This window comes from Anoplopoma fimbria, chromosome 17 (genome assembly GCF_027596085.1).
Source record: "Anoplopoma fimbria isolate UVic2021 breed Golden Eagle Sablefish chromosome 17, Afim_UVic_2022, whole genome shotgun sequence".
NCBI classification, from domain to species: domain Eukaryota; kingdom Metazoa; phylum Chordata; class Actinopteri; order Perciformes; family Anoplopomatidae; genus Anoplopoma; species Anoplopoma fimbria.
In genome coordinates this window covers 21,795,867-21,818,004 of record NC_072465.1, presented here as the reverse complement: position 1 = coordinate 21,818,004, position 22,138 = coordinate 21,795,867, and the positions used below count along the sequence as shown (strand labels likewise).

The 22,138-nt window shown below is 39.0% G+C and overlaps 1 protein-coding gene across 1 annotated transcript; it reads right to left on the bottom strand.

Annotated features, from left to right (window-relative positions):
* Window positions 1–546: 546 nt before the first annotated feature.
* vapb (VAMP (vesicle-associated membrane protein)-associated protein B and C) lies at window positions 547–21,369 on the bottom strand. The gene is made up of 6 exons (XM_054616668.1): window positions 21,030–21,369; window positions 12,964–13,116; window positions 7,419–7,522; window positions 6,286–6,366; window positions 4,780–4,959; window positions 547–3,247 (listed from the first exon to the last, which is right to left on the bottom strand). The coding sequence occupies exons 1-6, from the start codon at window positions 21,085–21,087 to the stop codon at window positions 3,092–3,094; spliced, it is 732 nt and encodes a 243-aa protein (XP_054472643.1). The 5' UTR covers window positions 21,088–21,369; the 3' UTR covers window positions 547–3,091.
* Between the last annotated feature and the right edge of the window lie 769 nt (window positions 21,370–22,138).

Genomic DNA, 22,138 nt, shown 5'->3' with positions numbered 1-22,138 from the left:
TAACCAAACCTCTGGAACTCCTGATTGATGTTAGCGGCTCCATGCTACATTAGATGCTACTAGCATAGCACCCCTCAACCATTTATAATGGTTCATTCCATACAACTTTAAGGACCCAATCATTTAAATAGGGGCTATTTATGTGTTCGTATTGGAAAGTTAATTTACCTTAAAATAAATAATTTGTTAAGTAACATGCATGTCTTTCCCAATGTAAGTCCATGGGGAAAAGGATTTTTGGTTGACATGGCACCTGGAAATTGTAATTCCATAGAAAATTTGTAAAATCAGTAACACACCTTCAGATCACACAATCATAGGACTAATTACACATTCATCACACATTTAAGTGCATAAATCAACCTGAACTATAAGCAGGGCAACAAAATTCTTATCAATATGAGAATATTTTTTTTTCCACTCAGAATTGAGATCTTGTTTTTCCTCCCACAATTCTTAAGGTCACCTATTATTTACTTGTATATATATTTATATATAAAAAAGTAAATAGTACAACAGGAAATGACTTCACAAGGTTTGGTAGGGGCTTTATTCATTTAATTTATTAAGATGCTACATAGTCCAACCAGGTTGGATTGTTTTTATACACCAGAGAGACTACTTGAACTAGGAATAATTATCTTCTTCTCAGATAGACTTATTTATTTATTTATATACATACAAAACAGTTTGCCGACTGCTTACATTGATCACGGTGATGGTCAGTGTAGTGTGTTTTACAACCGGTCCTGGATCAATAAGTATTCACGTGTAAATGTTATTGTTTGTTTAATCCTGCTTTGAGTACCACATTAGGACAGTGGTTAATTATGAATCAGTATATTCTGATACTTACTGAAATATTTTTTCATGTAGAAATGCCCCGATACTCCAAACCAGGATTCATTGAACAAGAACAATTTTCTGCAATTACTATATGATCCAGGTCTGATAACCCAGGATGGGACTGTAGCTCAGGTCTGCTCTGCCCTCCCTCTAAGCAGCAAGTCATCCTCAACCCAACAACTTTACAGAGATACAGTAGAAACACAAGCTCATGTACATTTTAATCTCATACCCGCCAGTCATATCCATCATATTCCCCTACACTTAAAATTAATTGATGGTGGGATTTAATTTTTATTTCAGTTTAACAATGAATAATGCACTCCTGCATCTTATGTGGATGTAGTGGGATAAAAACATGAACAACTGCTCTTTTTCCTTCAAATATTGCCGAGCAGAATGATACTCTCCACTTTTTTTACACTTCATGCAAATTTGGAGATGAAACAATTTGAGAGTATGTTTTTGTATATTCTAGACCCCAAAAAATAACCATAGGCTCTGGTAGAGTACAATGTCATCATGTGGTCCCCTAAAGGATATAAACTAGTCTGAATGCTTTTTCCTCCCCTTCTCTTGCTTGAGAAAAAAAAGTATGCTTCAGGAAGATCAAAGGAGCGACACGCTTAATCTTAGTGCCTTAAAAATGAGCACAACTTCAAATGCAGTGAGGATTTAACATTATTAAGCAACGGATAAATGCTGAACAAACATAACAATCTGAACACAGGCCTGCAGTGAATCACCAGCAGTGGAGAGCTGGAGCAGGCAGCTTGAAACACTCCGGCATACATTTGCCCCCAAACAAAACAGAACGTCAACAAATGTATGGCTCAGTAGGAAAATATGAAAAAACTAAAAGAGCTGGAAAAGACCAAGGTCCCTTTGTGAGGACACTGTAACAGGACCTTAGTGTTGCTGTTAATGTTCTAAGGGAAACACATAACCAGTCGCTTTTACATGCATCTCCTCTCTGTTCTCACAACATGTCTGCATGCTTTCTGTGTGTGTGTGTGTGTGTGTGTGTGTGTGTGTGTGTGTGTGTGTGTGTGTGTGTGTGTGTGTGTGTGTGTGTGTGTGTGTATATATATATATATATGTCTATGTACTGTATATGTATATACCTCCATCTTGGCCTGAGAATAACTTGCCCGAATAGGTCACAAGGCAAGCCTTTCATCTGGATAACGTTTACAGAAATGATCTAATCCTACAAATCTGGAGCTCATTTCTTATAGCTGCAATATTCTTAAATGCTTCAATCCTAGAACAGAAAAAAAAAAATGACTTAAAAATCATAAAAATGCAACAAAAGAGAGAGAAAACTGAAAATGTAGTTGTGCAAACCTACAGCCAAATGACATAATATTATCACCATTATAAAAGCAATTAAATTAGATTTCAAACAATCCGTGTGTGAACGCATGCAATCGAACATTCCCCTTCTGACAGGTGGGGATGCGGTGAGCACTGAGTGACAGGTGACGGGGACAAGGTAGAGTGAAAATCAAAACGACACGAGGAAAGACGATACCTACAGTACAGTGTTTCATACGCTGATCAAGGTCGTTCTACAATCAAAGATCAAATCTGATTTTTTTTTACAAAGCCTCTGATTGCAGGAGTCAGTTTGGTAGCCCTGTGTGTGTGTAACCCCGACCGTGTGGATCATCACTCTGCTAAATCCCTTCCTTAAAGGGGGTTTAGCTGGAAGGAACACCTGGTTATACTGTGCAGTGGGTGGGGGGATGCGTATACATATGCATAGGCTCTGGCCTCTGTCATGTAGAGAAAGAAACAACAATACACCGAAATGACATTCACACAATTTCAAACTGACTCAGTCGCACCAACACTGCCTCGCCGGTGTTAGAGAATTGGTCTGGATCACTAGCCTTAAATTGTGTTTCCGTTACCCCCCCCCACACACACACACACACACCCCCCCCCCACTGAACCAGTAATCTGTATTCATAACATTTTTGGGAAAGAGGGGCCAGAATGATTATGTGATGATTACGTAGAGGCAAGACCTGTAGTTAAGAATCGCTTTTTTCTTCTCTATTTTTCTCATACATTACCTTTGAAATTTATTTTACATAAATGAGACTGAATCAAAACTAGTACCCCCCCCCACACACACACACACACACCCAGCGGATACGGCATTTCTGATCCAAAATCCCGTGCTTGTTTTCATCCCCCTTTGAAAGCATGCTGCGGCCCGACCGAACTGCGCTGCCGCCTACAAGACCAACTTGCCCACAATGACGCCCACCACAAAGAAGAGCACGATGAGGGCCATCGTGCGGGCGCTCAACCCCTCGTCTTTCTTCATGCCAATTGAGGAGTGTTGAGATGACATCACGTTGCCCTTCCTCATCCGCAGACCATCGTCCTCCTGAAACGGGGGTGTGAAAAAAAGAAAGAGGTGTTGAAAGAAATAATTGACAAGTGATGAAATAAAGCGGGGTTGGTGGCGATGGGATTAAAAGGAAGAAAGGGAGTGAAGAGGAGAAGAGAAAAAAAGAAGATCTGCTTGTCGATCAGTCAATGAGATTACACTATTTATTTACAAGCTGAAAGAAATAGGATCTGCTTAAATCTTCATCTGACCCAATCCTCAGAGGATCGCAGAAGGCGCCAGGCTTTTAACACACTTCATTTCCCAGCAGCGGGTGGGTGGGGGGCTCTCTGTTAGTTTAATCTCAGCCGCAGGAGCAGCCAACAGTCGTTCTGCCTCTGGCAAGAACTTAAAGTGGAGGAGGTGGCGGTGGTGTTTGACTCTCTGTGAGCCGTCTGTGGTGTGTGTGCATGAGGCTCATTTTCAACCAAACCTTAACAAAACCCAATTAAAAAAAAAACCTCAATCCACTGATCGTTGTGATTAATGGCTAACTCATTGATTTGCTAAATTGCCTTACGAGCTATGAACTCTGAGGTCTGCCACTGATTACGGATCTGAGCACTCGCACTTAATGCAAACCTCAATCTTGAATTACCGTCAAAGAAATACAGCAAAGGGCGGAGGGACACCGCAATGTCATTTGGAACCAGCTCTTTGTGTGAATCAGATTTCCACTTAATTTGCTTATCTTGATTGTGAACATCAATCAGTACAAGAAAAAATAACCAAATGGACTCTGCATGTTCAGTGATGTCATCTGCTAATTTTGGCGATTGCTCATACAGCGCTCTGCCTTTAATTTAAGCCTGAAGATGGATTGGTTGAAAAAATGATTCCTTGTGTAACAAGTATGAACGTACAGATTGCATTAGAGGTGAAACGAAGAGTCGATTGATTGATTGATTGATTGATTAGTACAGATAGGAAATGAATCCGCTACAATCTTGATAATTGAGTAAGTGCCTAAAATTCACTGGTTTTTATCCTCTGAATAAATATTTTGTGGTCGTCTTGGATTGAATATTTTCTGTTTTTGGAAGGTTGGTCAAACAAAACAACATTTAAATATGTCAACTTTTCACAAGTCTCTTGTATTTTATAGATGAAACGATAGTTTGGTTAATCAAGAAAATAACCAGCAGACGGAATGATAATGAAGATAACTGTTAGTTGCAGTTCTTGTCAATACTGACTCGCTGACTGTTTGATTTGTAGATTCATACAGTAACTTATATCCAGTAACGAAAATATGCCCAAGAAATATATATTATTATTAGTTATATTTTTTGTTATTCATTTTAATACACTCCAATTAAAAGGCACAAAGGAACACTCAGGGTTAAAAATAAAGCAGTGATGATTTCATGAAGTACAATATTACACTTATTACAATAAGCAGTGTTTTACTTCCTCCCCAAACCAATAACCGTGTAGCTGTGAGACCACAGTGATACCTGTGTCTTTACCTTTCTTGAAAAAAATAAATAAAAATGAACTGACTGTGCTCCTTTAATCATCCCACTCACCCTGATCTGTTTGTTTTCTTCCCGTAGCCTCTGAGCCTCCATCTGCAGCCTCTTACACTCCTCCATGATCTTCTTCACCTCCCCGTCATCAAGGGTGGAGCTCATTGACTTCGGAGGCAGCGTGGAGGAGTCTGACTTCAGCAAGTTGGACGACATCATCTTGCTGGACTCCATGTCATGCTGCAAGTAAGTTAACAGGGCGACAAGTTATAACGCAATAAGATGTGTGTTTGCTGCTACAATGTTTCCATGGCGATTCTGACCAATGGCTTGGCTTTGGAGACTACCAGACTTTCATATATATGAACAAAGCCTCCTCTCAAGCTGCCTATCTCCATGTCTGTGGGAAAGTTCACCCAGGGGTGCCTTTCATAAGTGGATCAAGCTGGTTTCTATCAGCATTATCTCCATCTATGGGACTCTGTGGTTCTGACTGGGAGCCATGTGTATGTATCGCCCAGCTCAAAATTAATTGAAAACAACCACCACGGGTCCTCTTCCCTCCTTGAGTTCATGGAACCAGTAGACTTGGTTCCTATCATGAGGAGATAATGTCTCTACAGCCGTGTGGGGTCTGAAAAGAACCACAGCAATCATAAACTGCATGTGTGATCGAAACAAATGGCCCTCTGATGAGCTGATGATGGCTGAGAGTGTGGGGAGAGAGAGAGAGAGGTGGAGGAAAGATGGAAAAAGGGATGAAGATAAATGCTTAAATTGTAAAAACAAAATATACTAGTTAGAAAAAAGTTACAATGAGAAAGAGTGAGGGGGATGGACAGAAGTTAGGACAGTATTACATCCGAGCCACACTGACGGCTGCGTCTCTCACACGTGTGGTGTCCAAACAGACAGCGTTGCTGCGCTGCTGCTGTCAGCCTTTCTTTCTACATAGTTTGCCGTTCATAATGTCCAAAGTGTTTCCTTTCATTGTATATGTAATTTATATTTATTTTAGATAGAAAATGGTTTAAAAAGATTTGCAGATTTGTAAATAACAATAACAATCCAGAACTAAAAGCCGGTAATGCATTTTCCACAGTCCTGAAAATATTTCAGATTAAAAGCCTTGTGTAAACAAATGAAGCAATTCTGTCGTCAGAAAGACTTTTATTATTAAAAGAGAAACAAGAATACAGCCGAGCAGTAAAGAGGTCAGGAGCTAGAAAACGACGATGAACATCATCGCCCCACAAATAATGCAGACCTTCCTCGGGACAAAAATGAACATGTAAACATATGTTGTGCTGCGGGTAAAGGAGGCAAAAAAGGCCTATATTTGTTGTGTTTTGTAATAACCAGCAGCATGATACATTATTACTGACATACCAGTATTTAAAAATGCATAGTGGCACTGCTGCTGAGGCCAAATATATATATATTTTTAAATATAATAGCAGGATGTGACACATCATTTCATGTAGTGTCTTTAATATCCGATCTGTAGAGACAAAGAAAACTGACAGCATGAGGCGTGGAGAAAGTGGAGTAACAGCATGTGCTTACCGTTTTCTCGATCTCCACCGGCATGTCAAAAACACACCTTAGCTTGGAGTCCATCAGCTCATCTGGCTTAGCCTCCTTCCACTGGAACAGGGGACCAAACACAAAGAAAAAAGGATCAGCAAATTATGAAATGTGTTATTCATTAAGGCAAACGGGACCATTTGCAACAGGCCGCTGAGAAGGACTCTACACAGGAGGACAGAAAGCTCACATAGCCCTTCTGCTGTCTCCTTAATTCATTTTGAGCTGTATTTTAAACGTATTCCTACATAATGTCAGGATTTAGGAATCAGCATTGATTTAGGAATTTAAGTAACAGGTTTCTCCACTATCTGGTTCCAATAAAAGTAAAAGTAAAAAAAAGTTAAAGTAAAACAACATGCCTTTCCCTCCCTTTGAGGTGAATGCAGTCCTAACTCACCTAGTCATGTTGATGTGTTATACCACCATTTCTTTTCATAATTTCAGAAAAACATTTATTTATATTCTGCAATTGTAAATTAAGTTTGACAAAATCGTTTTAAAATGTGATGTTTAGAAAGACAACACACTATAGTAGGTTTACAGCTTCATCTCTCTTCGATTTGTTTCCAGAATGTTTAAATATATATGTTAAATAATACTTGTTTTCAGTATATGATCAAAAGTGGGTAAAGCATTTACAGTACAAAGTTTGAATCTTTCAGAATATGTTAGTGCCTATATGTCTAATGGCACTGATATAAGATGGTTCTGATTAGGTGGCCGTGGACTTTGTGAGGTTAACATTCCCATGGTTGGCATCCAAGAAAATATATTTTGTTTTATTTTTTTAAACACTTACTGGCATATTTATGATTATTTACCGTACTTGTTGGCCAGTGATCGTAAAGATGACGTTGAGACTATACACACAGACTGTTACCAATAAATGGTGTTTGTTGTGTTTCTTATTGCTGTTTGTCAGCACTGAGACACATCCTCTCATCCAGGCTGGGACGTGCTCTTTTATTGGTCGATAACAGTGTCTGCTGTATGAGTGACCGTGTTACATCTGTGTGCAAAGCACTTTTGTTTCAAAGCGCTGTCAAACACTGGTGCGGCTAAAAAGATATTGACGGTGAAAACTGATCTAAGGAAGAAGATACACTCACCACTCCCTCCATGTCGGTCATGTCAGGAGGTGCTAGCACAGACTGGACCATGAACTTGTGTTTGCTCTTCTCGTTGGGGTCGTAGTCAAAAGGCTGCAGCATAACTGGAAAACAAAATGACAGTCAAGGTCAATGTGATACTACTATTATAAAGTCACTAATGATTTTAACAGAAATCACTTAGCAAAATGTTTTAAGATTATTTCTCTTTTCCGCACATGATTATTATAGTCCCTCAGTTTTATATCTGTTTTTTTAAACCTCATCCACACTTCCCATCCTCAGGAGACTCTGGAGAACATCTCAAACAAAGTGTCTTGTTAGTATTATTCAAACTGTAGCAGACAGGCAGGAAAATAATACGATATGTGGGTAAGATCTGTTGCCCCAAATACGAAACAAACTCCAGCAATTAAGCTTTTCCATCTCTCTCCCTTCCTCAACTCTGTATCCACTCCTCCAAATTAAAGAAGAAATGGGAGTGTGTATCAAAAACGGTGTGTTTGTCAGACAGTAAACTAGGTCCTCCACGTCTTCAAGGCTCTGGGGTTTTGCCCTAGCTGCTCGGAAAAAGTGGTGGAGATGATTTAATTCTAAGTTTGGGTTACCATGACGGCAAAACACTGACAGATCTACAAATACCCCCAGGGGGGTCATCCCTCCACCAGCTTCCAACCCAGCCTTTATTCGTTCTTAACATTACATATCGCTCTAACAAAAAGCAGGTGTTCGGTTGGAATACGACTTTAACCCATCACCACATCAGTCCTCCCAGTCAGTGGTGTGTTATTTGATGTCATTCCAATGACTGAGAAGGTATTTTAAAGCTGTAATGATGATTTACAATGATCACTTTCTTATGTCAGTATTCAAGTTAAGGGTGGACGTGCAGAGGGGATGAAAATGACTATTGATGGGTGATCTTTTACTCCCTTCACCTTTTAAATTAGGGTGTAATTGAAAGGCATAGTTTTACATCAATACCAACTATGTCTACAATGCATGCGTGATTCTTTGGCTTGCACTAGCCGAATGACCTCCTAATTTCAAAGCCGGTGTAGCTATCAGGATGGTTTTCATATATGGCACATGCCAATTCTCCCTAGAGTGGGAAACCTCAGAGATGCAGTGCACCATTACAGCAATCAGGGCAGTTCAATATCGCAAACCAGAAACAGACGGCATGAACAGATTGAGAACGTCCTGTTTCAGTCAGACCCAATTTGCACGCCCATCTACCTCAAGTCCAAGGGGACAACGCTAGAGAATGGAGGCAGGAAGGCATGTAAGTTCTTTGAGCAACAGTGAGAAACATGAAAAGGGTCCAGAGCCAAAGCCTGAGATGGAAAAAGCAAAGCCACAGGGAAGGAAAAAAGTTGTTTAAATACTCTTTGATAGACAGCCTTTGAACACACCTTAGCAAAAAATCTACTTCTGCTAATGGCATGATTTAGTATTCTCGCTTCACACTTGGCCATCATTTATGAAACTCACAGAGGCTAATTGTGTTAAACACGGTCAAGCAGGATGTAATCGCCCGCCTGCTTGTTGATGATGAATGGAACCATTAGAGGGGTGAGGGAGGGAAGTAAGAAAACTTTTCCATTCCTGTCACAAATTAATTGTGTCCCGTGAGACAAGGTGCTCACAACAGAGTAACCACTTACAGCTTACAGAGGGCTGTGGAGTATAATTAATACAGGATCTACACAAGATTCCCTATTGTAGGCACACGTGTAATAATTGTTGCTACTTTCAATGAATTAAATTAGAATTGAGCTGTTTTCTCGATACATAAATGAATTGCTTTGTCCATGAAATGTCAGAAAATGGTTTAAATGAATGTCTAGTCTTCTCCGACCAACATTAAAAAAACCCAATCATTTTTCATTTGTAGAGATTTAAAAAACAAACAAACAGAAAAGAGCAACAACGCATCAAATTTAGGAAGCTAGAACCAAAAGCTTTGGAATTTTTTGTCAATTAACTAACTGATTAATTTAGTAATAAACCACTTGCGTTAGCTCTTTAGCTTTGGGCTTGACAAAATCATGGCTCAATCCCGTACGAAACCACAGTAGCATGATGTGATGTAGTCTCGACAGAAATAACGTGAGGACGTCCCATACATTTCCATTTTCAATGTTTAAGGTTACTCAGTTTCAATATAAGTATAAAACTTGACACAGCAGCATTTCCCTGACTTATAACTTATGCAGGCAATTGTATGATACATTTCATACAATCTTGCCAAAAACAGAATTAAACCCACCAAGCTGTCTGCCCGCAAAGCAGCGTTGGGGTTGTGGAGAGGTTAAGAAGTGTGTGTATTGGTAGTTACGTTAACTTTTATCCACACATTACCTTACTGGTAAAAAAGGGAGCTCCCTGTCTACTTTGTTCAATATTACTGAACACCAAAAACCTGGTCAAAGATCAGCAAATCCACAGAGACATAATAGCGTGGGAATGAGGAAGAAGGAGAAGTCAACCAGCGTCCCCAGGGTGGGAAATAACTCAGGAATTAGCTACCACTTGGAGGTTAACTTATAGAAATCAAGTTGCTGGTTAAAATAGCAAATAGCCGATTTAAAATATTGGAACAGACCTTGTATGTTAGCAGAAATGCTGTATGAATATGGATGTCATTGAAGACAGAATAATGCCTTTCTTGCCCTGTCATAACAAAACACCCACTAGAAATGATTGGTAAGGGCAAGTTAATAATTCAGATAACGGCACCAAAATAATTGTTATTTTTCATTGGGGTAAAGTATTGTTCTTTCCGCCTCCCTTGAAATGATAACAAGTCTCGAAACATGTCAGACAGACTTCTGACATATTCCCAGAAGAAGCTCAATATTTGTGGTTACAAGGATTTTTGAAACATTCACTTATTTTTCCACTGGATGCTGCTACATAACACCAATCAACCACAGCAACATTCCTGTGGCCATGGCTACGTTGAACATATACAGTTACAGCTGGGTTGAGCTTCAAAAGCACTGTGTGTATCCTCATGACACATCTCGGGGTTCGTAGGTATCCTGTGGCAGACTGTTCGCTTTTGCCTCGATACAAGTGAACTGGCATGTAGCCTTTGTTTAATATTACAGGCCAGAAAGTTACAGATCCAATTCAATTATCTTGGATGGAAAACAAATATTAAATATAACAATATTAGCCTGAATACGCCAATAATGATAGTCTGATGCTATTTTGGGTTTCTCTATTGTGCTATCAGAATGTCACTACACAAGAACTTTGGTTTAATAGTGCAGTGCTTATTTTATCACTAATCCATAATTTAACTTTTAAGACCAGGAAGAAAGAACACTTAAAAGTGCCCAGTGGAGTTGCTTTATAAACAAACAAAATGTAAGCTTACTTTCTGTGTTACACAAAACAAATTGTATGTATCCTTGATGTCTAACAAACAAGTTAAATGCATTTCCTTCTGCGTAACACAGTTGCATAGCCAAATATTACTACTCTAGTTAAATAGAGTGTGGCAGCATACGAGGTGGAAGATATGAAGTTAAATCTCTATGAGCTGATAATCAACCTGTAGAGGAGAAACTGTGGTCTTTTGACAGCTTTTAAGTGCTTTATGACAGTATAGTATCTTTACCTAGGCTGTACTAAATGTCTTTTTTTTAATTCAAAGCTTCTTTGAGGTTTTCTAATGAAGCTTTGAATGTTTGTCATCATATTTTATGTTGTCATCACCCTACAAATGGAGAAAATAGTTATTGTAGTATTATAAATGTAGTTCATGGTGCTGTTAGATTGCTGCTAGACCGCCTGGTTAATACAGGTGCGTGCTTCCCCTCGTGTTTGGTAAGCGAGAGACCAAACAGTTTTTACCACAGTCTAAATGTTGTTTTTGAACGGCTTAACGCCAACAAATATGGTTGGGTTTAAACAAAAATCAATTCACTGTCAAAATTATGAATAAACTTTTGAACCCTTTTGTACAGGCCGATCTTAACCATTTGGATTCTGCCAGAATAAAGCCATATGTAATATGTCTTTTATTATACGAACATTTAAGATGATGTTCGTACACATGGTATTTTGTTTACAGAGCCCTCAATTCTAGATGGCATAAGCGGCATTTGTGCCGTTTTACATGTTGAACTGAAATGTAGTTTTTTGTTTTGTTTCACTCTTTGAGGTACAACAAAGCTTACAGCAGAGAAAGGGTTGTAGGGCTTTTAATAAACCTGGGTTTTACATCAAAGTAACTTAATGTGTGTTCAATTTAAAAGCAAACACCATGTCTACGAGATGAGAAACCACACCATCTAGTTATCTTGTTAAGTACACCACTTTTTGAGTTTTCCCTGAAGACAGACTGGACAGAAAGAGGTCACAGACCAATGCCTATGTGTTTGCATTTAGTGACTGCATTCTCAGAAAAGCAATCTCCTTTTGGGACTCAAACCTCTGACCTTTCTCAACCTAATATGGGTGAAAAATGAAGTCAACTGACAGAGAAGACGGTGCTGATTTGTCGCCCACTGCTGACTGTAGGCCCTACTAACATAGTTTGCAGTTGTTGACACCAGATAGGGGAGGTTGTAAAATGAGTCTGTGGCTGTAAATGGCAGAGGTGACACAGTGTGGAAACACTAGCCTGTACCTGTCTCCCTCAGAGAGCACGACAAGAAATGAGGCCTGCCAGGCGGGGCTTGGGCGGGAGGACGGGGGAATACTGAGTAACGAGAGAGGAGTGCTGTGTGTGTTTATGTAAAAAGAGCAAAGCCAATCAGGAAACTAGAACGTTTAGCTTACTTCTCACAGATGCTTGATTTTAAAGACGAGATACAAATAGAAACAAAGTTTGTGATATTTTGATGGTCTTACATATCACGGCTTAGGCAACTTCTTACTTTGGACCTTGCCTTATCCTGCATTGACTATGACACACTTACACATGGACTCGTATATTCTTTCATTCATATTGGGATATGTACAGTTATATCTATTTGTAGACAGAGATTAACAGACTGCACATATTGTTATTTATTAACAAGACTGTACATATGTTTACTCATTCAGAGATCCAGGGCAGGATCTAGAGCCAGCTGCTCATAGTTTTACTTTATTTTCATTTTCATTCTTATTATCTTAGTTTGGTTCTGGACTATTACTCTTACCTCCCCTGTGGTTCATTCTCATTGATGCTGCTGCATTGACACCTGAAGATCCCTCCAGGATTAAATAAAGGTTTATCTTATATATAAATAATAATGTTTAATCATGTATAGAATCCCAACATTTTCCAGACCAGAAATACTACTTTTCATGATGTTTACTTTGTCTAACCAAGAGATTAAAAAAAAGTATTTTCAGATAAAAAATGTTTTATATATATTATATTTTAGAAGTTGTAAATGTTTAGTATTTAACTTGACAAAACACTTAAAAGATTAGGTATCAAATCTATCAATCTATATCATTTCAGCCACAGTAGCAGCTACATGTTAAAGTAGCCTGTAAGTTAATAATAATAACTTTAATTGGCTCAATCAATCAATACCTGAGACGTTGATTGAGGTGCCCGCATCGATGATTCCGCTGTTTGGCCGCACGCAGTACCGGCGCGGCGCCGTCGTCTTCACCTTGAAACACACATTCCTGTCTGTAGGGTTGGAGAGCTTGAGATTTGTGGTGACCACGTCTGAGAATGGACCTGTGAAGAGGGAAGATATGGTAAACAATTAAAAACTCTGGTTTCGGGTTGTTCGGGAAAATATCTTTAAGTTCCCTTAGTTAAAATTATACGATGCCCTCCAGAGACTGAATATCTCAATATAAATTTCAACAAGAGCAAGAAAAGTATGAAGTACCATCGAAGGCTGTTGACTTTATGTCACTTAAATTGTTTGAATGCCAAATGGTTGGAGAAAATGTCACATGCAAAGAATAAAACTGCCACTGGCTACAAACTCAAACAAGCAAATGTGTGCAAGCTGTCTCTAAGTTAACGACCAAAATACTGAGTGGGTGCTTCATTTGATTCAGAAAAAGTTGTAATTATTATGTTGTAATATGTGGTACAATTGGTATTGAGGACTTTTGTCACAATAGAGAACCAAATTTCAGGAAAGTTTGCCAACTATTAAACACAAAACTTCTAATAAAAAACTGAATAAGAAGTGGGTTTTAAATTAAATTAAATAAAAAAGATGTGACATGTAGGTTAAACATTAAACAAAATCTAAATGTGATTGTAATTTCAATTTAGTGCCTACAATTTTACTTTCTGCTGAACATTTTCTTTATTTGACCTGACATTTTAGATAAACAGGGTTTTACCGCCAATTCAGCTAATTTAGGTTTTCTTTACGTTTGACTGCAAGTTGTCTTTACGATAAATAAGTCCAGTCTGTTTCTCACATTAAAACCGAAAACATTGCATCTCAGTAACACAATCTGGTGAGAACTGGATTATTGTAAATATGTCAAGCCATCTGCTTTTTCTTATTTGTTTCACATTGCACTCTAGATTGATGTTGACTACATGTCTAGTCTGTCCTCTCGATTAACAAAAAAACTGTTCTAGTATCAAGTTACCAAAATCTTTAAAGAGTAAACTGTGTGTACAAATCTATAAATCCCAGGCCTCTGCTACTGCACTACCAGGATCAGAATAGCTGATGCAGTTTGGCTCCGAGTAATTACAGCTATCATTGTTGATGCAGCTCACATATCTCTGAGGCTCTCACAAGGCCGGATGCATTAAGCAGCACAGATTTGTCAATAATGCAGAAAACCCTCACAGCAAAAGACACAGCGAAATGCAAATGTGTGCCAAATCTAAAAGGTAAGTGAAGGTTTAGTGAGCTTACATCCAGACTGCAGCACTAGATTGTCAGTGTTTTTTTTGGATGGGGCACTAACCTTTTTATATTAATTCTATAAAGGTAATTACAATATATTGTTTCTGTTTCTCCTTTGACATGTTTCAACTACTTGTATTTTAACTATCAAGTTAACTGGCTGATTTAGTTTAGTTTAATTCTTTCCCAAACATGGTATTGTCCGTTTGACACGTTTGACTTTGGTCTCAATCTCTTTGAAACCCCTGAGTGAGGGAAGCTACGTCCAATAAGTGTCTAATAACTTATATTGGTTATAAGATTGCATGGTCAAAGTGGCCAAGGTGGTTAATGCTCAACCTTGAGTTATGTCTGAGGTTAAAGGAATGGAGAGAAATGAGGACACAAAGGAGGGGAAAGGTAGAGGAGGCACAGGAATAACCAGCAGGTTCACATATCTGTGTGAACTCACCCCATGTAGCTATGCTGTTCATAACTACAATACACTGCAGACATTCTTAAACTAGGACAATGGGGACAAATAGGAAACACATATTTGTTTGGTAATGTATTGCCTGGGACCCACAATGTTAAAAAATCGTTACATTATTTGTCATAAATTAAAAGCTTCCCCTTTAATTCTTTAAATGTCTATTTTTTTTTTTTACATGGATCATGTCAACTGGGTTGTCTTGATACAGGACTAAACCTAAAGGGAACTCTTATTTGGGGATTTTATTTGACATAATACGGGAGGCAACCCTTTTATTTTCATATAACTAAGTTGTTTGCAAAAAACAATCTCAATATCAACAGCAACCCTGTAAACTTCAGAGCAGATAAATACATCAGGGACTAATCTGTGAAAATAAAACCTCCCCCCCATGAAACACATATAATGAGAAGGTAATACAGATTGGCCACTCAGTGTGATTAAACATCAGTCTGGCAGGCTATGGATTGAATGAATTAGTTCCATAATGTTTGTAATTGGTGCTAATTTTCAAGTGGATTTAGATTAAACTAATAATTCAGTCTGACATTGTGTTAATGTGCCTTTTTCTGTTTGGGAGTTAGTGTTATTTTCCTCAAATTAATCAGTAGTAACTTTGTTATGGGGCAATTTTTTCCCCTTTCTCTGTTGTCGGCACAGACAAATTAACGAAAGAGCTGATTGGCTCATCAATGAGCACAACACCAGAACTATTTGAACTGTTATATATAAATAATATAGTTGTATAAAAGGAGGGCAGAGGTTCAGAAGCACCGGATAAATTTAGAGTTCTAGTTATTGCATTTATTCAATACCCGCCACGAGAGCAAGCGTCACTTTAGTAGTAATGGCATTAACAGAAAAGTCAAATCTGTTGGATTTCAGAGCCCCCCCCCTTTTTTTTTTTACACTGTAAAAACAGTACTAAAACTTACTAATCTGGCTAATGTATTGACTCTGGAGAAAGCCAAGAGTCTAATGAGTCTTCTTTGATATTATCAGCACATATTGGAGGGCGTACAAAATCCAACAAATCTCATTCTATGTTATACCCAAGTGCTCCCTCACAAAACCCCAGTGTTACATGTCCTTAATTTATTCCTGTTATTTCTGGCAAAAGTTTCTTCATTGACTGGACACTCCAGAAACTGGACAGTGAAATGTATCCAGATAGCTAACTGGCAGCCGTTAGTCACTCCTGTGTTTTTCCAGTACCTCTAGTGAGAGAAAAGCTAATTCATAGTCAAGGGAAGGGCTATGACGATTTAATGTACGACTTCCCAAACCTAGCGGATACGATGCCAAATACCACACACGTTACTTACGGAAACTAAGTTTTCATTTTGGAACTTTACAATATCTTGAAAAAGCATTAAAAACAAATATTATTCATGTCTATGAAAGCAGACCAGTTTTCTGTGGCCAATATTTTTTGTCACTTTGCTGCTGCATATTCAAAATCTGTTCATATTGTACATATGATGTGTTAGTGAGGTGCCATTCTAACTAATTTACTATATTGGTTGGTTTGGGTTTTGAGACATTGATTGTCTGGTGATTTGTTTTTGAAAACAACTCATGACTTCTTATTAGTGTTGACAATAAATTAATTTGTTTACCAACTTACAGTTATCTTCACAACATTTGGAACTCTAGTCATTTTATGCTACTATTATTATTATTAACTCCAAAAATCAACCAAGTCAGGTCTTCTAATCAAGTATAGTTTTCTAACATTATAACAAACGTGGCCACTACAGTAGCTATTATTGTGAGCAAAACCTTTTTGCGGTTGAGAGAGGCACACTAACTGTGCACGAAAACATGGAGCTGTTTCAAAATTAGCACATACACCAGATTCAAGATAAAGTTTCAGCTCAGCAAACATCCAGAGCAACTGACACTTCCCTTCCCCTTTGAGCAAAGACAGAGAGGAAACTCAGACCCTCACAAGCTTGGCCTGACTTCTAAAGGCTTTTAATGAAAGGGACTCACGCCACCGACTACTGTACACCTGATATACTACTTCCTGAAAGTTTCTCAGGATAGGGTCCAACTCACAAAAACCACAAACGGCAGTGAAAAACTACTATGAAGAGGTAATATTTGAAGCTGTCATCTTTCAAGGTTAGATTTTATAAATAGCAGATAGAAACTGAGGAGCAGGGAGTTTTTTTGTTAAGATTTGTTAATATTACCCGACTAGGATGAAATTTAATATAAAATGAAAAAGTCCAGTCCCAAGTAACACATAAGTAGGATTTGGCCCACAAATGGTCTGCGCCTAAGCCTCACAAGCTGCTACTAACAGACTTCTCTATTTCACAATGCCTCACTACACATAACTCGGGGCCTAAGTATTGACATGTGATTTGTGGTATTGTCTATTATACTGAGAAAGCACATTGTTCCTTGTGTCTGGTTAATATATGTGTATGTTTCTCATCTCTGATGAGGCTGTTATCAGTCCACTTAAATCACATGATGCAAAACCTCAATCATACTTACAGTCAATCGTTTTCCCCATAGCAAGAAATCAGTATGCAAGGTATATTACATTACAGGTAACTATAGAAACAGTGCTTCAGCCTCATGCTAAGCTACCAGTTACAGGAGAAACCGTCGATATTCTGTTTTTTCTTATCGACAACAAATACATGAAAAAACAACAAATTGATCCTATTAACAATTATCGCCTGTGCCTAATATAGACTAATCCCCCCAAAACTATTTAAAATATTCAAATTAATCTTACAGTGCTTGACATGTTCCTTTATTACAATGAATTTGACGTTTTTGAGTAAATCCCATATTGTCCTGAGCTGTGAATATACTTGCAAGCACACAGAATGCATGGTAATCTGTAGTTGAAAATGACCCAAACATGCTGAATATTTGTTATCCATATTCTTTTTATAGATTTACATCTTCAATGTGAAATAATGTGCTTGGGGCGGCGGGCCACAGACAGGGAAGGGAAGTGGAAAATATTGAGAGACGGACTAACAAGTTCCTTTTGGGTCTTTTCAAAGCATTTGTAGGCAATAAGAAAAATGTAGAACAACGCCAGTGTTTGTTTTTCCTAAAATCTCCCTGATTTAACGGATTTACCTGCAGGGTAAATCAACTAAAAACAAGCTTTAAGATGTATAACTATTTGAACACAGCTTTTCCTTTTATTGCCTTTCGTACATTAGACTTTGAGGTGTCTCACAGTGGTTGAAGAGAAGAGAAAATGACAAACTTGGTGGAGCAAACTGTATTGTGGCATTACTTGCCTCTGCTTTGTCCATTACTTCCATGTATCAGGGCACCTCGTTGTATATTATTGCTAATGCAATTTACAGGCTCAGTATGAGCCCAATACAACTCAGACACTTCATTACTGTATGAACTGTAAGGTGTTGAATACATTTATAATGTGCCATTACACTGTAATCAAAGTAAAAATAGTTAGTTACACCATAGTTGCACATGTGAACATTAGCACTATACTTCAGTTCACATAAAACCACAGTTAAACCTACTTGTCATCTTAGCCATAGTATGATTTATCAATTTAGTTTTGTTATTATTTTTGGTAATGTTGGTTCTTTTAAGTGTAATCTTTGGGGTGCTTAAAAAAAACACCACTGGCCAGATTGTATTTGGCAGACCAGCTGCTGATATCTCCAATATATATAATAAAACTATAATAATATTGATAATGATAATAATAGAATAAACTTTATTTATAAAGCATTTATCAAAAAAGTGCTTTACAGAGAGCACAATTAAATAAAATACTAAAAACCAATAATACAATACATGGAGGGCAATTTAGAAATTAATTAACAAGCAATTAAAAAACAATGATATAAACAGGCAGCTCAGATATTCTTTCCAGTAAAACAATATGTTTTTAGAAGACACACAAACCAGAGCATTGAGCACTGGGCCTGAGGATCTCAAACCACGCAAAGGGATTAAAAGGTCTGAAATATAATCAGGAGCCAAGTCATGAAGAGCCTTAAGGGTAATCAATAAGATGCCAAAATCAACCCTAAATTAAACAGGGAGCCAATGTAAAGAGGCCAAAACAGGGGTGGTGTGATTGGACTCCTCTTGGATCTGGTTAAATCCTAGCAGCTTAGTTCTGTACAATTTGTACTCGTTTCAAAGTTGTTTTGATTAAGACAACACTGCTGATAGGAGGAAGAGTTTGACAGTGTTTGGAGGCTCACTGTCCTTTGAACTATAACAATAAAATATATGAAAGTACAGTACCAGTCAAAGGTTTGGACACACCTTCTCATTCAACTACTTTGAAGCATTTGTTTGTTTACCACATAATTCCATATGTGTTCCTTCATAGTTTGGATGTCTTCAATATTAATCTACAATGTAAAAAAAAAAGCAAGAGGGGCCCGGGTTCAATTCCTGGGCTAGACAACCCTCTGTGTGGAGTTTGCATGTTCTCCCTGTGTCAGCGTGGGTTCTCTGGGTTCTCCGGCTTCCTCCCACAGTCTAAAGACATGCAGCTTAGGTTCAATGAAGACTCTAAATTGCCCGTAGGTGTGAATGTGAGTGTGAATAGTTGTCTGTCTATATATGTCAGCCCTGCGACAGACTGGCGACCTGTCCTCGGTGTACCCTGCCCTTCGCCCATTGACAGCTGGGATCGGCTCCAGCACCCCTGCGACCCTTTACTGGATAAGCAGGTTACGGGAAAATGAATGAATGAATAAAGAAAAACCATTGAATGAGAAGGTGTGTCCAAACTTTTGACTGGTACTGTATATATGAAAGTATAATGTGTAATATTCCAAACTGTGGCACAATCTCTGTATGTTGCTCTGGTGCTAGCCTACAGGGCAGTGAAAAGGAACAGCTCCTTCATATCTCCAGGCCATGGTCAAGCCCTACACCCCCGCCCGACCACTTCGCTCTGCTGCCTCAGGGCTTGGCTGCCCTGTCGCTCAGAGGCCCCTGCGGCCTGTCCTGGCCCCTCAGTAGTGGAATGAACTCCCCACTGACGTCAGGACAGCAGAGTCGCTGCCCATCTTTCGGCGCAGGCTGAAAACTCACCTCTTCAAGAAGTACTTGAGCCTTCCACTTATTATAGTATTCGTATTAGTTTGTTGCACTTATTGTATTCATATTAGTTTGTTTCTGCACTTATTGTATTCGTATTAGTTTGTTGCACTTATTGTATTCGTATTAGTCTGTTGCACTTATTGTATTCATATTAGTTTGTTTCTGCACTTATTGTATTCGTATTAGGTTGTTGCACTTATTGTATTCGTATTAGTTTGTTGCACTTATTGTATTCATATTAGTCTGTTACACTTATTGTATTCATATTAGTTTGTTGCACTTATTGTATTCATATTAGTCTGTTGCACTTATTGTATTCATATTAGTCTGTTGCACTTATTGTATTCATATTAGTCTGTTGCACTTATTGTATTCGTATTAGTTTGTTTCTGTACTTTTGCTCTGGTTTATGCTTTTAGATGCTTGTTTAAGAAAGAAGATGCACTTATGACTTCTGGTGACTAGTAGTTCTCTTGAATACCTATGTTGAATACACTTACTGTAAGTCGCTTTGGATAAAAGCGTCTGCTAAATGACTGTAATGTAATGTAATGTAATGTAGCAAAAACAGATACAGAAGGACCATGCATGTGTTTATGTAACATTATTTGGGCCTAAAGCAACGTGACCAAATGTCTGCGACTGCAAAGCCAAACCCAGGAGCACGATGGGCACGCTGAGGACCCGTAGCTAACACACACACACACACACACACACACACACACACACACACACACACACACACACACACACACACACACACACACACACACACACACACACACACACACACACACACACACACACACACACCAGAGGTTGTCAAGTTATCAAATGACAGCTGGGCCTGGGCCAAATCAGAGCGCGCTCCCGCGATGCGCGAGCTCGACCTGCTGAGGATGTAGTCTCTGAAAACGTCGCGAATTCAGCAGGAAAACGACAATGTCACGTGTTTATTATGATCTGTAGTTCCCAGGGGACGTGTGTTTGTGTGTGTTGCACTCTTTAAAAAAAAAAAAAAACGCAATGCTGCTGCAGAAAATATAAATATATATGTGTGTGTGTGGGTGACAGACAGGGCCTGGCTAGCATTGGGGAGGCTAAGCTAACAAGCTAACTAGCTGTCAGCTGACCTGCCCTTTACTTTACTGTCATAATGTGAAGACTAAGCTAGTCACCCTAACACTGCCCCCCTCCTCCTCCTCCCCCTCTTACCTCTGAATTTGAGCTCATGCGGAGGCTCGAGGAGCAGGACCTGTTCCGGCCTGGCCATGTCCCAGCAGCTGGAGCGGAGCGGGGCTATCGCACTTGCAAACCCGGTTCCTGTCTGCTTTAAACCCCCCGACCTCCTCCTCCTCCTCCTCCTCCTCCTGGTGTGAGGATGCTGCAACAACGACGACGACGTCAACACAACAGGGTGGTTGTTGTTGTTGTTGTTTTGTTGTTTTGTTTGTGTTTTTATCAATGAATAAGGCTGCTGGATATCCTTCCTGTTTCCCCCCCCCTTTGGTCGCCTGTTACTACTCGAGCTGCTGACGGGCTGTTGTGATGCAGCAGGAAGGGAGCGAGGAGACAGCCCGGTGACGTCACGGCCTCTGCAGAGCACACCCGGCAGGGGGGAGCACAGGGTGCACCCAGGGGTGGTGGGTGGGTTTGGGGGGAGGGGGCTACCATTTCAACCAGTGTGCATGGAGTTTTTTTTTTTTTTTTTATTATAAAACAAAAAACAAGATCAAAATAAGCAAATTAGCAATAAAGGGGGGGTGACAGGAGGGTGAAAGCACAGGGTGCACCCAGGGGTGGATGGTGGGTGGGTGGGTTGGGGGGGGAGGGGGCTACCATTTCAACCAGTGTTGGAGTTTTTTTATTTTTTTTTTTTTTTTTATTTCAGCAATTAAATTGTGGTAATGCTAATATTATATGATACAATTAAAAGTCATACATTCAGAATAAGATAATATAAAATAATCCTTTATTATTAGTCCCGCAGCGGGGACATTTACAGGATTACAGCAGCATAGAGGATAGTGCAAACAAGAGACATAGTAAAACAAAAAACAAGATCAGAATAAGCAAATTAGCAATAAAGGGGGGTGACAGGAGGGTGAAAGCACAGGGTGCACCCAGGGATGGATGGATGGTGGGTGTGGGTGGGTTGGGTTGGGGGGAGGGGGCTACCATTTCAACCAGTGTGCATGTTTGTGTGCATGGAGTTTTTATTTTTATTTTTATTTTATTTCAGCAATTAAATTGTGGTAATGCTAATATTATATGATACAATTAAAAGTCATACATTCAGAATAAGATAAGATAATCCTTTATTA